This window comes from Acinonyx jubatus, chromosome E4 (assembly GCF_027475565.1).
Source record: "Acinonyx jubatus isolate Ajub_Pintada_27869175 chromosome E4, VMU_Ajub_asm_v1.0, whole genome shotgun sequence".
In the NCBI taxonomy this organism is placed as follows: Eukaryota; Metazoa; Chordata; class Mammalia; order Carnivora; family Felidae; genus Acinonyx; species Acinonyx jubatus.
Genome location: NC_069395.1, coordinates 31,518,516 through 31,533,211, shown reverse-complemented (window position 1 = coordinate 31,533,211; position 14,696 = coordinate 31,518,516). Strand labels below are relative to the sequence as shown.

General features: G+C 36.4%; 1 protein-coding gene across 2 annotated transcripts in view; it reads left to right on the top strand.

Annotated features, from left to right (window-relative positions):
- The window catches only part of NEK7 (NIMA related kinase 7), a 159,838-nt gene extending 153,295 nt beyond the window's left edge, over positions 1-6,543 (top strand). For both annotated transcript variants that reach the window (XM_053209466.1, XM_053209467.1), the window contains one exon: positions 3,492-6,543. In XM_053209466.1, coding sequence (XP_053065441.1) covers positions 3,492-3,602 — 111 coding nt within the window. In that variant the 3' untranslated portion in view covers positions 3,603-6,543. The remainder of the gene's footprint in view (positions 1-3,491) is intronic.
- The last annotated feature ends 8,153 nt before the right edge of the window (positions 6,544-14,696 follow it).

Below are 14,696 nucleotides of genomic sequence, written 5' to 3'. Positions count from 1 at the left end.
GAAGCGAAGATAGCAATGGCCAGGGTTGGTATAGCAAAAAGACAAAGGATTACTTATTAATGGTGTTGCCAAGTAAGTGGTTAAAGGATTGTGCTATGAGGTCTGGCCTGGAAATGAGTGATGTAAGTCCAGAAGCAGAAAGTTAACTAGGAGGAAAGATACTGGACATGGTCTCAGTCAAATCAAAGCACATTCATAGTAGGGGACAGATGTGAGAGGTCTGGGAGGATAGGAGCTTATACCCACATTTCTGTGTGACATGGGACATTGCAAGGCATAGGCTATGTCCCTGGGAGGCAGAGACTAAAATGGAATGAAAATGAAGAGTAATGCCAGGTAATCAAGAAGAGAGAGAGAGAGAGTGTGTGTGTGTGTTTAATGTTTATTTATTTTTGAGAGAGACAGAGTGCGAGTGGGGGAGGGGCAGAGAGAGGGAGACACAGAATCTGAAGCAGGCTCTAGGCTCCGAGCTGTCAGTACAGAGCCCAATGTGGGGCTCTAACTCACGAGCCATGACATCATGACCTAAGCTGAAGTTGGACGCTTAACTGCCTGAGCCATCTAGGTGCCACAAGAAGTGTGTTTTGAATAGAGGGTCCAAATGGACATGACAGTGACCAAAGATGCCGTTGTAGTACTTGGGATGAAGAATACTGTCCTCTGGATGTCCTCAATGAGTCAGGTTGGAACAACTCCTTAAATAGATGGAAAGAAAAAGAGGAAAGTGATGATTGTTTTTTTCTGTGTGGCTATTTACAGTCTTTTTGCCTCTAACTGTCTCACATATATCTTTTGAGATACCTATCCCTTTATAGTTTATAAGAGAAGTATTTATATGATTTCCTCAGTCTTACATTTATTTCTTTGTCATTCTTTCTTTCCGCACTAGATTGATTGTAAGCCGTCCCCAGCAGGTACCACGTATATTTCATTTATTGCTTTATCCTTACTACCTAATAAACTGTCTGGCACATAATAAATGCTCAATAAGATTTTATTGAATGAATGAATGAATGAATGAATGAATGAATGAATGAAGGGAGAGGCAGAAAGGAAAGAAGAGTCAGATTGTCAGGAAGAAAAATGAGTCATTTTCTCATTTCCCATCCTGGACAATAAGCCTTCCTTTCTGGACTGGTTCTTTACCTGATTAACCATGAGTGTCCTCCAATGCCAGCATTGTCTGTCTCTTGCAAAGTAGGGCCTCTAGAGACATTGGGGTGGCCGACTAGTGAGAATCAATACTAAAGCATATTTTCATGTTATAGGATCTTCTTTTCATATTTTATTAATTTATGATATAATAAAGTTTAGGAAAAAATTTGAGGTATGCATATTTTATATCTGATTTTATGCTATGTGACTTGTTAGACATTTCTCTGGAAAAGATAAATCTTTATGACAAAATGAACTACATTTCAGATGGAGATTGAACCACATAAGAAAGAGAAAAAGCAAACATTGTATTGCTTTCAATCTGTCTACTGCAGAGTTTCTGATTCTCCTGTCCTTATAAAGGCTATCCTTAAGTGGGGAGGGGACATTAAAAAGCAATTGCTTAGCTGCTAACCCCACTACCTCTCCATTTACCTTATACTTTACTTCTCTCCTCCTTTATTATTCCTGGTTCTCATCTTTCTACTTTGGAGAGCCAGAGAATCACTGTCCTCTTCAGCTAAACTTACATCCATCTATCTTTAATCTTGGCCACCTTCTCCTCTGGACAGGAGAACGTGACCATTTGCTACAGTAGGTTGGAAATGTCACCCAGTTCTGAAGTATTAAGCTGAAAATATAAGACTTCTGGACTGGTTTGAAGGATGTGCCAGTTTTATTCCGTCAAAAATTGCTATTACATCTACTTGCATTTTGGTTCAACAGAATGAATTTTTGTATCACAATTATATTTTTTTGTTGTCATCTTTTCTGCTTTTTTTTTTTTTTTTGGTCATTTTTATCTCTAAACAAAATATCTGACAACTAGGTGACCTGTTAGAACACATTATCTTTTAAATATAAGTATCCTTATAAATGCTTTTCCTGCTGTTTTCTGTATTGTGTATAATGGGATGTATTTGTTTTTATTTTAATGGGTAAAATGCCAACCTCATTCTGATTTAAATTTCTCTTAGATCACCATAATAAAATGCCTTGCTATTGCTGTACCCCTTACGGATTTTGAATTCTATTGTCTGCTGCACTGCAAGGAATATAAATTTAAATCCTCAGACCCTCTCTCAGTGGGTGTAACATTACCATTACCATTTACTACATGGTAATAACTGGCCAGAAAGAATTAATGCAAGTTTTCAAAATACCTAAATTATTTCTCAAGACATACTTACAAAGCAAATGAATCTGGCCCTTCCTCTTGATTTGGCTTATCATCTGTGAAAGACCTTACACAGTGTTATGAAGACACATAGTCTCATAAACTGATGGCAGTTGGAATTGAGAAAGAAATCCCATATTCTTCTACTCAGCGGCTCTAGGACCAGATGGGAGGAGGATATACATTTTTTAAATTTATTGAATGTGCATATTTTCTGTAATGTAAATAAGTAATGTAAATAAGTAAGCTTCAGCTCTCTTATCTATAAAGTGAAGATGCTAACCCTGCTTCATGGCGATGAGGATTAGAATACTATTCATAATTCACCTTGCTTGTAATTTATTACTCTTAGTTCAGAAGAGTGTTTTTCTTTAATATGAAACTAATAAAAACATTCTATATTTCTATAAAAGAGTGTGTGATAAATGCATATGATAGCTGATCTACTCTGTGCCTCATAAAAATTTAGATCTATAGATATATACTATATAATTACGAAAATATAAACTTACAGTTGCGGCTAAGGTAGTATATCCTAGATCAAATAAACGTGTATAGGTCTTCAGTTAATTTGGAGCCTTAGAGTTAAAAACCTGTTATCCTTCATGACTACGATCTTCTAATTAAGCTTCTTTGAAAAATAATAAAATTATTTTAAAGTCTATGATTGTAGACAATACATTTTGCTTGACATTAATACCAATGACTATACATACTTCTCAGAGTTTTCAACTAATTGTAAAATCATTGACAGCAGTCATACATATTATTTTTTTTTAATTTTTAATTTCCATGCCAGTATAGTTAACATACAGTAATATATTAGTTTTGGGCGTACAATACAGTGATTCGACACTTCTCTACCTTACTCAGTGCTCATCATAAGTGTACTCTTTGATCTCCACACCTATTTACCCCATCCTCCCACCCACCTCCCCTCTGGTAACCATCAGTTTGTTCTGTATAGTTAAGAGTCCGTTTCTTGTTTTGTCTGTCTCTTTTTGTTTTCCTTTGCTCATTTGTTTTGTTTTTTTAAATTCCACATACAAATATTCAGTCAGAAAATGTACTTTCCTTATCAATCTGTATCTAGTCTGAATATTTTTAATAACTTATGCCAATGGTTTTCTAAAGCATCTTGTATTTTCTTTCTCTGTAGCTACGACAGTTAGTGAATATGTGCATCAACCCAGATCCGGAGAAGCGACCAGACATCGTCTACGTATATGGCGTAGCAAAGAGGATGCATGAGTACACCGCAAGCAGCTGAATACATGAAGATCATGAAGAACATCGCCCAAATAATTTAAAGTATTTTTGTGCAAACCATACCTCCCCGTTTTTGTCTGGGTGTTAAGATTAATATTTCAGAGCTAATGTGCTTTGAATCCTTAACCAGTTTTCATATAAGCTTCATTTTGTACCCATTTAAGTCACCTTCTTGCAAACCCCACGTGACTTTGGAGAGTCAAATTGCATGTTAGGAGAGTAAAGGAAATTTAATGAGTTTTAACGACTAAGGGTCTTTAGAAATATTTAGAGGTTTTTTGCGGATAAATTGTGTTCAGATAGATCCACAGTGCCAAATTTTGAAGGTGAGGCTTGGCACTCATCGAGATAGACTTGTAACCTGAGGAAAAGTATCTGAACACGTGACTCGTTTGCTTTTTGTGTCATTTATGAACATCTGAGATTAACACAATTGTGAACTTTTGTGATTATTTTACTTTTAAAAGTTTGAAGTATGTGTTTTAGTTCTTCGCGTTGTAGTTTTCAAATACCATTCTTAAGATAAATGTAGACATAAACTGAGAAACACTTCAAATTCTTAGCTTATAATAACTTTCAAAATGCAACTATTAAATGTGAAAAAAATTGGGGGACAAAATATGAGTCAGACACTGAAGAGTTCTTTGCTTTATTTTGTTTTCTTTAAATATATCTTTGATATTCTCTTTGCGTTAAAGTGGTATAAATGAATCCATTTAAAAAGTGGTTAAGGATTTGTTTGGCTGGTGTGATAGTAATTTTGAAGGTTGCACATTGCCCGAGGCTTTTTTTGTGTTTTTATTATTGTTTGTACATTTGAAAAATCTTCTTTGAATAATCTTGCAGTACTATATTTCAAGTTCTTTATAAATTTAAGTTCTCTCTTCATAATTGTACACTATAGGTGTAAGCATATGTTTTTATTCAGAGATTTTATTGAAGTTCGGATTGGTCCCCTTCAGAAATTTTTTTTGTATTCTTCAAGTTACTTATTTATATTGTATGTGCATTTTATCCATTATGTGTCAGGTTTTCTGAGAACATAATACCCTTTTAAAAAAATATTTGGTATACCATCACTTTTCCTGGATTGAAAACATTATTTTTTTTTTTTAACTTTTTAAGACTTGGGCCACCCTGTATGTGTGTAATTTTGTCTTGTTAGAGAAGAAGAAAGGATGTATGTTGTACTGTACCTGTGAATGTTGGCACCGTTCTGATTCATTCGACAAGGTTGTAATTTTAGAATACGTTTAAAGCAATGAAAACTGGCCATTCCACAGCCAGAATTTTTATGATAGTAACATTTCTGTTAAGAAGCTTTTAAGCAAAGTACTGTATTCATGCACGAAGATGACAGAGATGGTAACGCTTCATTTAGTTTAAGGAAAGGGGCAGAGCTTAGTAAACGCTGTTGGGAGATCGGTTTTCCCTGAATGCCTTCGTGTTAGTGGTGACCAGTTCTTCACAGAATTGTGAAAGCCCAGAGGCCGAGTGGCAGTCACTGTTCAAGGACCCCATGCCACCTTCTAACCCTGGGATGGATACTCCTGCCAACGTGAAAACCTCATGTTCGGAGAACACCTACTTTTAGCCGATGCATCTGCTGGTTTTGTTTGCTCATATAAGTAGTTTTTGTACAATCATTTGAATACTTTCCGGTCATTTGTAAACGTTAAAAGTGGTTTATAAAGGGCAAAAGCATAAACTTTTTTTTCTCCCCAGAATCTAATCAGTTCTGGTTCCTGAAGGATAATTTTACCTTGGGAGAGACAAAGGACACACGGGTGGTCCTTTCAATGAGGGCTGGAGACATTGTTTTTCCCAGATTCCAGCTACTTATAACTTCTACACTGAGCATCCACAGATCTGTCTCCAGAGGTATGAGTAGAATTATTTTTGTTGAGCATTAGTGTCCTATTCATTTTCTTGTAATATAATTGATTGAGAGACAATTTTTCTGTAATTGGAACACTCTCCTTTTTCTTGCATTCTTTAAAAATACATGAATCTAAAATTCATTAGCTTAACCCCCTCATAGTGACTTTTAAGGAAAGACTTAAGCTTTTCTTTTCAGTGAATCTCTCTGCTAGAAGGAAGTAGCTGGGAAGAATTTAATGATCAGGGAAGTCCATTATTATTTTCTACATGTGGAAACTTTTTGTTTTGGGTATTGTATCTTTTTTTTTTTTTTTTTCATCTAAGTGTTCATACTTCTTCCTGAAGAAACCACTGTGTAAAAAACAAATTTTAATTTTGAATGAGATCATTTCAAAGAATTATGAAGATGATTAGAAGTTTTAATTTTTATAATCAGCTATAAAATATCCTCTTTATATTTCTTTTTATAGGTAAATTTTGTACCGATTAAGTAAAACAGTTGAATTGGGAAGGAGTAAAATGAAAGGTACATCCGATTCTAAACCTTATTTAGACATTGGTACCAGTTTCCCAGAGGAAAATGTGGGGTAACTTTGTTTTGTATGCTGAGGTTTAGGAATGGTGGAAGAAGGATATCCCCATGTAAATAAAGTGCTCAGCAATGTGCAGTGATTGTAAATTTAATAAGATATTACAGCCATTTCATGAATGCTTCACCATTCTACGTAGTACCTATTACAAAACACCTTTTTTTGTATCAGTATACTTCAGGTGTTGCTGTTAACATTTACATGACATGATATTTATTTTAACCAAAATGTTATTCATATTAAATGTTTTTTTCTTTAAAATGAATGTATTATGTTCATAACCCACAAAAGCATAATTATCCTATGTCTCATATTTCAATAGTACTGTAATACGGACTCCTTTTGTGAAATACTTTTATTTTGTTATGCTTCAAGTACACATACTAAAAAAGATTCTGTTGTTAGTTTTGAAAATTGTATAATATCCTAAAATAAATAAAAATACAAAATTAAAAAATGAATACAATAGAATTTTTATGTATCTGTGATGTTTTCCCCCTAAAACCTACTATTGTTTACGTCGCTTAACACTTAACCTACAGAAAAAACAGTTCTTAATCATTTCTAAGACTTTATCCTTTGGGGAGAAGCCTAACAAAACAGTCGAGGGTAATAATGAAGTTCTTATAAGAGTGAATTAAAGTGAGGCACACCTTCACATGTTCCTACTCTCTGTGGTACATCATTTTCTGTCTTTGAATAGGAAAGGTGTTCTAAAATTGTAAAACTACGAGTCCAAAATTTAGGCCACAGTTTCCATTCCTGTCACTGTAATAAGCTGCTAACAATATTAGAGATAATTTGAACATTCTTTTCACATAAAAAGTAAAGATTACTTTCTACACCTGGAAACGTTGAGGCCAGATCTTTACGGGGTAAAATCCGCAGGCGGACGGTGCAGTGATGGGTTACCTTTCACATCAGGATCACATTCAAAATAGTCTGTGGCAAAGAACAGCTAATTTTGTAATCTGCAATTTGTATTACAGAACCTTTTGTCTCATTAAGTGTGTGTGTGCATGTGCACACACACGTAATTGTATAGTAATAGATTTTAGCCACAAGAAAATGTTTGACTAGTTACAAATTTTATTTCAAAAGGGTGTTTGTTAATTAGAAAAGTCAGTACTGGGCATATATGTTTAATGTGTTATTAATTGGTGCAGCTATATTTACCACCAAATTGGTGCAAAAGGATGACATCTGCAATGAAACCCTTATCAAAAAACTTCCATGGAGTTGTTCCGTTATCTATTTTTACTTACATGTGAGTCTCTAGTACAATTAATGATGAACTAAAACAGACTCGTCAGATTAATTATCCGAGAAAGACGTGAAAGTTGGTGATGTGTATTTTATCTTTTGACTGAGAGAGGTTTATTTGAAGGAGTTTCTGGTCTTCTTGCTTGTTCACTTGGGTCTCTAAATCTAATTTTTAAAATAAAGTAAAAGGAAATTTTAAAAGTAGGCTTTGTGACCAGGGGTTTTTAAGTAAATTATTTTCACCGTGAGTGGTAGAATGCAGAACGATCATCTTTTCCACTCCTTTCTAGAAACGTAATCCTATAAATAAATTATTTAATTTCTCCAGTCCTTACTTTTTCAAGTGTAAGGTAGGAGTATAAATTCCTAACTCTACAAGAGAATTAAATTAGAATACCTTTTATAAAGGACCAAATGTGATGCCTGATACCAAGCAGGTGCTTGCTCAACATAGCTATTATAGCGTAGTGTTGCAGTCAGTGTAGAATAGAATACACGTACTTCTTTGGCTATAGCTTCATCTATTTTTGCTTTGTTCTATGCGTTCTAGTCCCACTGCACTGGTTTCTTAAAGGCCCCAAGCTCTTTCTCGCCTTTGGACCAGTACAACTCAAATAGCTCTTCCCTTTTGGTTATGTATATATTAAAAAAAAAAAAATCCTACCAATCTTTCATGGCTGACATTAAATACACTTTTTCAAGAGCCACCCAGACTGCATCCTGTACTTTTCCTTCTGGTGCCTACCTCAACTGTAGCCAAATGATTACTTATGTGATTCTTTGTTTACTTTCAGTCTCCCTGCTAGACCATAAACACTAGATGGACAAGTAGTTCCTGTGTTGTTCAGTGTGATGTGTAACACTTAACACAATGCCCTGTTGGTAGTCACTCAACTTATTTTTGTTGAATTAATAAATGAAGATTGTCACGTTGTAAGTGGAGCTGAGCACTTCAGGGGACTGTGCATAGATGCAAAAACAACCAAAATCAGGAGAGGCACAGGCAAGTAAGGGGGTAAGAAAAGCAAAAACAAGCAACTCTAGAAGAAAAATTTTAAGTTCTAAGTTGCCATAAATTACCAAGAAGTTGAAGATAATAAGGACTGAGATGAGGCTCTTGGACTTAATGAGGAAGTCATGGTAATATCCCATGTTCAATAGGAGACTGGAGTGCAAAACAAATTCGGGTAAAAATAAAAATGATGATGATACATGAAGGAAAACTAGATGGTAGCCAGAAGTAGTCCTAGCATAATTTTTAAGATAAAGTGAACTTAAAATGGTTTGAAGGTTAAGAGAAGTAGCACATGGAAAAGAAACAAGATATTGGAGGGAGGTACAGAAGGTGGTAAGAGAGAAGGAGGAGGTCCCCGGAAAGGATTTATCCACTAAAAGTCCACAAATGTTTATCGCGTGTCCTCCTATATGAGGTCCTATATAGAGTCTGGAGCAAAAGGTCTCTTGTGTTCCTAGATTTAAAACCTAGTCAGAAAGAAAGGCATCTACAGAAATAGAAATATATAAATGCAAATTGTTATGAGTCCTATGGAGGAAAAGAGACACTGAGGACGTGACATTGACGTAAAATGACATAAATGATGAAAAGGAGCCAGCCAAAGAACAGACAAGGGGAGGGTCCTGCTGGCGGAGGAGGAATGCTGTGGCAGATAGCCAGGCTATCTGAGAACCTGCCTGGGGGAGGGAGGGGGTTGGGATGGAGTAATGCAGCAAGGTGGATTTAGAAATGTATATTTTCTCTATATTTGTGATAATCAGTGATATAAAGATAATGCAATAGTAACATAATCAGTAATATAAAAAAATCATGATAGTCAAGAATTACCAAATACCTCAAGATAGTTGTGCAAGAAATGTACAGAGCCTATGTGAAGGAAATTACAAAATCTGGTTGCAAAAGCAAAATCTGGAAGAACACAAAGCAAAATCTGAACGGATAGAAAAAGAGGCTGTGTTCCAGATGGGAAGACCCATGAAATATTAATTATATAGTGTTGATTGGAATCTCATCTTTTTTTTTTTTTAGAACCAGATAAAATGATGTCAAAGTTCACATGGAAAAATGAATATATAAAAATAGCTGAGAACATTTTAAAAAATAGAGTGCTCTTGTCTTACTAAGTAGTAAAACTTACCATAAATGTACTTCAATTAAACAGTGTGATATTGGCAGAGGATCAAGGGAATCGAAAGGTGGGACAAAATAAGAAGGTCAAATACACAAAGAAGTATTATGGAAACTTAATATGTGAAAGAGGATGACTTCTATCTGCCGGAAAGTATGTTTTATTAAATGAAAGTTACTAGAACTATCCACTGGATGAAAACAAAGATTCTAATTCACACTATAGAGAAGGGTAAACACCAAAAGAATTGATGATCTGAATAAAGAAGGAAAGAGAAGGAGGGAGGAAGGAAGGAAAGAAAAGGAGAAATTTAGGAGAATGCATAACCTTGGGGTGACCCATATAATCTAGACAAGAAACTAAAAATAAAGGAAAAAATAGGCATATTGGACCACTTAAATAATTGGCAATGGATACCGTATGTTAGCATACACCATAAACCAAATACAAATGAAAACCTGGGAATCATATATAGGTAAATACCCTCAACTTCATAAGCAAAATTGGTAAGTAAAAATGCAAGCAAATAGGAAAAAGAGGAAAAACGAACAAGATATAAGGCAATTCACAGCAGAAGAAAGTCAATCGATAGTAGCAGGCGCACCTGGGTAGCTCAGTTGGCTAGGCATCTGACTTCAGCTCAGGTCATCTCACAGTCCACGAGTTCGAGCCCCGTGTCAGGCTCTGTGCTGACAGCTCAGAGCCTGGAGCCTGCTTCGGATTCTGTGTCTCCCTCGCTCCCTGCCCCTCCCCCACTGGTGCTCTGTCTCTCAAAAGTAAACATTGAAACAAAGAAATTTTAAACACAGTCAATAGCAGAATAAATCAATTTAAACATGAAAAGCAGGTATCCAGTGCTGGAGAAGAGGCAGAAAATGCACTCTTCTAATTGTTATTGGCAGGGTGAATTACCATTATTCTTAAAAAGTAATCTAGTGTGATCTGTTAAATAAATACATATATTCACTTTGACACACAATGTCAATTTGAAGAATCTTCTACAGAAACAAAAGCCGTTTATAAGGATTATTTCTATCATCTATCTTATCTATCATCTTCTTTACACAAAGATGTTATTGCAGCACAGTGTATCCTGGAAAAAGAACAAAGAGAGGAGGAAATCTGAATGTCTTTGAATAGGGCATAAATTACATTACACTCATACTCTTATTAATAATAAGATGGGTTTGGTTTTATACTTTTTTCCATAAGCCCATAATGCTTCTGTCCCTTGATAATGGGAGGTCCGAGCCAAAGGCATGGTGATTCAATTTTAAAAAACAAACTATAATTTTGTTTTATATGCATATATGCATTTATGGGCATATGTTTGTATATGTTTATCTGAACATGGAGAAGCTAAGGAAGGGCACAAACTAAGCTGCTAACTTCAGATTATGACTGTAGACGACAAAGATAGTTAAACCAATATAAGTTCTTCCTTATACCTCTTTATATTTTTCTGTTGTTCAGTACAAAAGCATGGACATTTTTTTCTACTCAAAATAACTTTAACTTTATGTTGAGTCTGCACATATTTTTTAAACTTGTAATTTGCAAATAATTTCAAACTTACAGAAAAATTGCAAGTTTAGTACAAAGAACTTAAGAATTCTTCCCCTGTTTCTCAGATGTTAATATTTTGCCTCATTTGCTTTATTATTGTTTATATTATTTTTTATTGTTTTTTATTTTGTTTTGTTATTGTCGTTTGTTTTGTTTTTTAGAGAGAGAGAGCATGACCCAGGGAGAGGGACAGATGGGGGGAAAGAGAGAGAGAGAGACACAGAGAGAGAGAGAGAAAGAGAGAGAAGGAGAGAGAGAGAGAGAGAGAGAATCTTAAGCAAACTCCATGCTCAGCACAGAGCCTGACACAGGACTCGATTCCATGACTCGGGATCATGACCTGAACTGAAATCAAGAATTGGATGCTCAACCAACTGAACCACCCAGATGCCCCTATTATTATTTCTTTTCAAATCTCTATAAATAGACTTTTTCTGAGCCAGCCAGAAAGTTGCAAACATGATGCCTATTACCCCCAAATATTTGAGTGTTGCTTTCCTAAGAGACAAAGATCTCTCCTACATAACCACAGTACAACCATAATAATCAGGAAAGAAATATTAATTCGTTATTATTATCTAACCTACAAATCACAAAATTTCAGCAATTGCTTTTTACAGCAAAAATTATTTTCTTAGTTTTCACCCAGGATCTAAGCAATTTAGTTGTCACGCCTTTCTTGTCACCTTCACGTGAAAACATTTCCTCGGTCTATTCTTTATTTTTCATGACCTTGACATTTTTGAAAAGTACAAACCAGTTATTTTGTACAATGACCTTTAATTCAGGTTTTTCTGATGTTTCCTCACGAAATGGAATATTACGGAAGCAATGCCGAGTTTATGAAGCAAGAATGTCAATTTGTCCATTACTGTTGGTGCAAATTTTGATCACTTAAATTGCTGCCCTAAACTACAAAGTTATTGTGTTTTACTTTGTAATTAATAGTAGGTACTAGGTAGATATTTGGAGAATATGTAAATACCGTGTTGCCCACTAGTTTTAGCATCCACTGAGTATTCTTACCTGTTTTATTACTTTGATGGTTGCCAGATGATGACTTTCCAATTCTGTCATTCCTTCTACATTTATTAGCTGGCATGCTACTACAAGGAGTAAGTTTTCCTCCAAATTATTTTTTTATTCCTTCATCAAATTTTAACTCTTATCTGACAGTGGGAAACCTGGCTCATACTAGCAATATTTACTCACTTCCACTCTTTGAGACCAGTGTGCTGATCCCACCAACCGCCTCCTTGGCTCTGACCGTCCCCTTGTACCGGGCTCCTTGGCTTTCCACCACCTCCTCTGTCCCCTGCATGTGTTGATGGCCTCCTCAGCCCAAACTTCCTCTGGAGCTCTGGTCTTGCAGATTGCTCCTGCCTCATCTGTCTCCAAGGAAGACATTGAGAATCAAATGCAGCTGCTGAGGGCGTGTGTCGCCAACATCACCTGCGTGACACTATTATCTCAGTAATGGCTGGAGTAGAAGACAGGCTGAGAGCTTGTGAGGATGGAAATAAAAGTGTCCAACACAGAAGGCTGAGTACTTTCCTCCTTGCGACAGTCCGCTATTCGGTGAGAATCCAGAGTCCGCTGCACGATGGGGTAGGTCATTTCGATTGGCAAGGGATTTGGCTGAATGGCATTCTTCACTGAAAGACTGTGGTGTGAGGGCTCAGGAAGGGCTGTGACCTGTCCAAAGGCAACATGAGGGAACAGGATAGGGCAGGGTCTGGGAAGTACAAGAAATAAATGCCTCTGCAGTTTTGCCTAAAGCTGTGATGAGGATAACCCAAGTACCTGACATGGAGGCACTTAATATTTTTCAGTAAATACATGGATGAATCAATGACGTGTTGCAAGCTTCTGCCGATCAAATTTGCCTGATTACCAATGCATAAGGAATACATATTATTGGCTAACATTTATATGTTTATCATTTACTTATATATCCTCAACAGCCTGAAATGTGTGTTCGAATACCTCAATCATTGAAATACAATCTTTGCATCATTTCCGAGATTGGCGTATGTGTTTGATGCTGTAGGCTATTTAAACAATGCACTTTTTAATGAAAATGGAGGAACTTGAATAATCAGGAGACATTTGTCCACTTTAATAGCTGTAGGAGTCCTAGATCCAGATAAACACAATTCATTTCTGTGTGCCTTGCATTTATCAAGTATTTAAAATGAAGCTGGCATGATGCTCCTTCTTTGCCCCAGCCTTTCCTGACATTCCTGATCAGTGAAATACCTTCACTTAAGTCACCGTACTTCTCCTTTATGGCATGCACCACTCTTGTAACGAAATATTCTGTCATTAGTTTGTGTCTGCTTTCCACGCAAGGTTCTAAGGTCCCTAATGGCTGAGGCAATGTCTGCCATGATTATTGCTACATCCTCAGTGCTTAGCAAAGCACCTGGAACATAGTAAGCATCCAATAAATCTTGTCAAACGAATATTTACATTCATGGACTCATTTGTATGTAGTTTCTCAATATTCCTGTGAAATTGATGTCATTGCCCCCTTGTAGCCGTTGAGAAAACTGAGGCCCAAAAAAGATAAAGTGTTTTCCCAAGGTCACTGAAAGAGTCAGGTTTTATTTTAGTTCTTCTGCTCAGTCTCATGCTGTCAAGTTGACTACAGAAGAATCTTCTGAGAAAAATCCAGAACTGCAAGAGCTAAAATACAGATGAGTTAAGAAGTTCCTTTTATTCTTTATTGTCCCTCTCTTATTAGTGGATTGCTCACAGGGACAGTCAGCAAACACAAATGGGAAGAAAGCCTGCTCAGCTGGTATGTTGGGTGTAGCACTTGATCAATGAATGGCCTGGGGGTGGAGAAGTGGTGGCTTTAACGTTAAACCAGTAGTAGAACAGGGGATTGAGAAGGAAGCTCAGTAAGGGACTTCTTTATCACCCCACGAAGATCTGTTAATGGCAATCACAGACATGGAAAAATGGAGTGTATTTACATTTAATGTGTATTCCCTAGAGACATTCCAAGAGCTAGGTGTAACACTTAGACATATGCCCTATATTATTTGTTTGAATTGTCTTAATTACTTAAGTAGTTGTAAACATTATCTTTGATTTTAGCACGTTACCAAATAAAGCTCAACATGTTGAGCTGTCCAAGGTCACACAGCCTGGATAGTGGTGAGAGAAAGTGATCTCCTGCCCACGAGGTACTCAAAGCAAATATTTGTGGGGAAAATCAACGCATGAAAATGTTAGGAAGACCAGAAAATGGGGGATTTGGGAAAGAATATAAGGATGTTGATTAAAGTTCCAGGGAATTGGTTCGTTTCAAAGGACAATGGCTCTGGGGTGCCTGAGTGGCTCAGTCGGTTAAGCAACTAACTCTTGGTTTTGGCTCAGATCAGATCTCGGGGTTTCGTGAGGTCAAACCCCACATCCCACTCTGCACTGGCAGCATGGAGCCTGCTTGGGATTCTTTGTCTCCCTCTCTCTCCGCCCCTGCCCCACTCGCGCTGTCTTTGCTTCTCTCAAAATAAATAAATAAACTTAAAAAAATTTTGTTAATTAAAAAAATAAAAGGGCAATGGCTCTAATATGTCGACGTGATGGTACTTCGGGAGTTCACATTCTATTCCACTAAGATTGTAAAAACAGGTACGATTC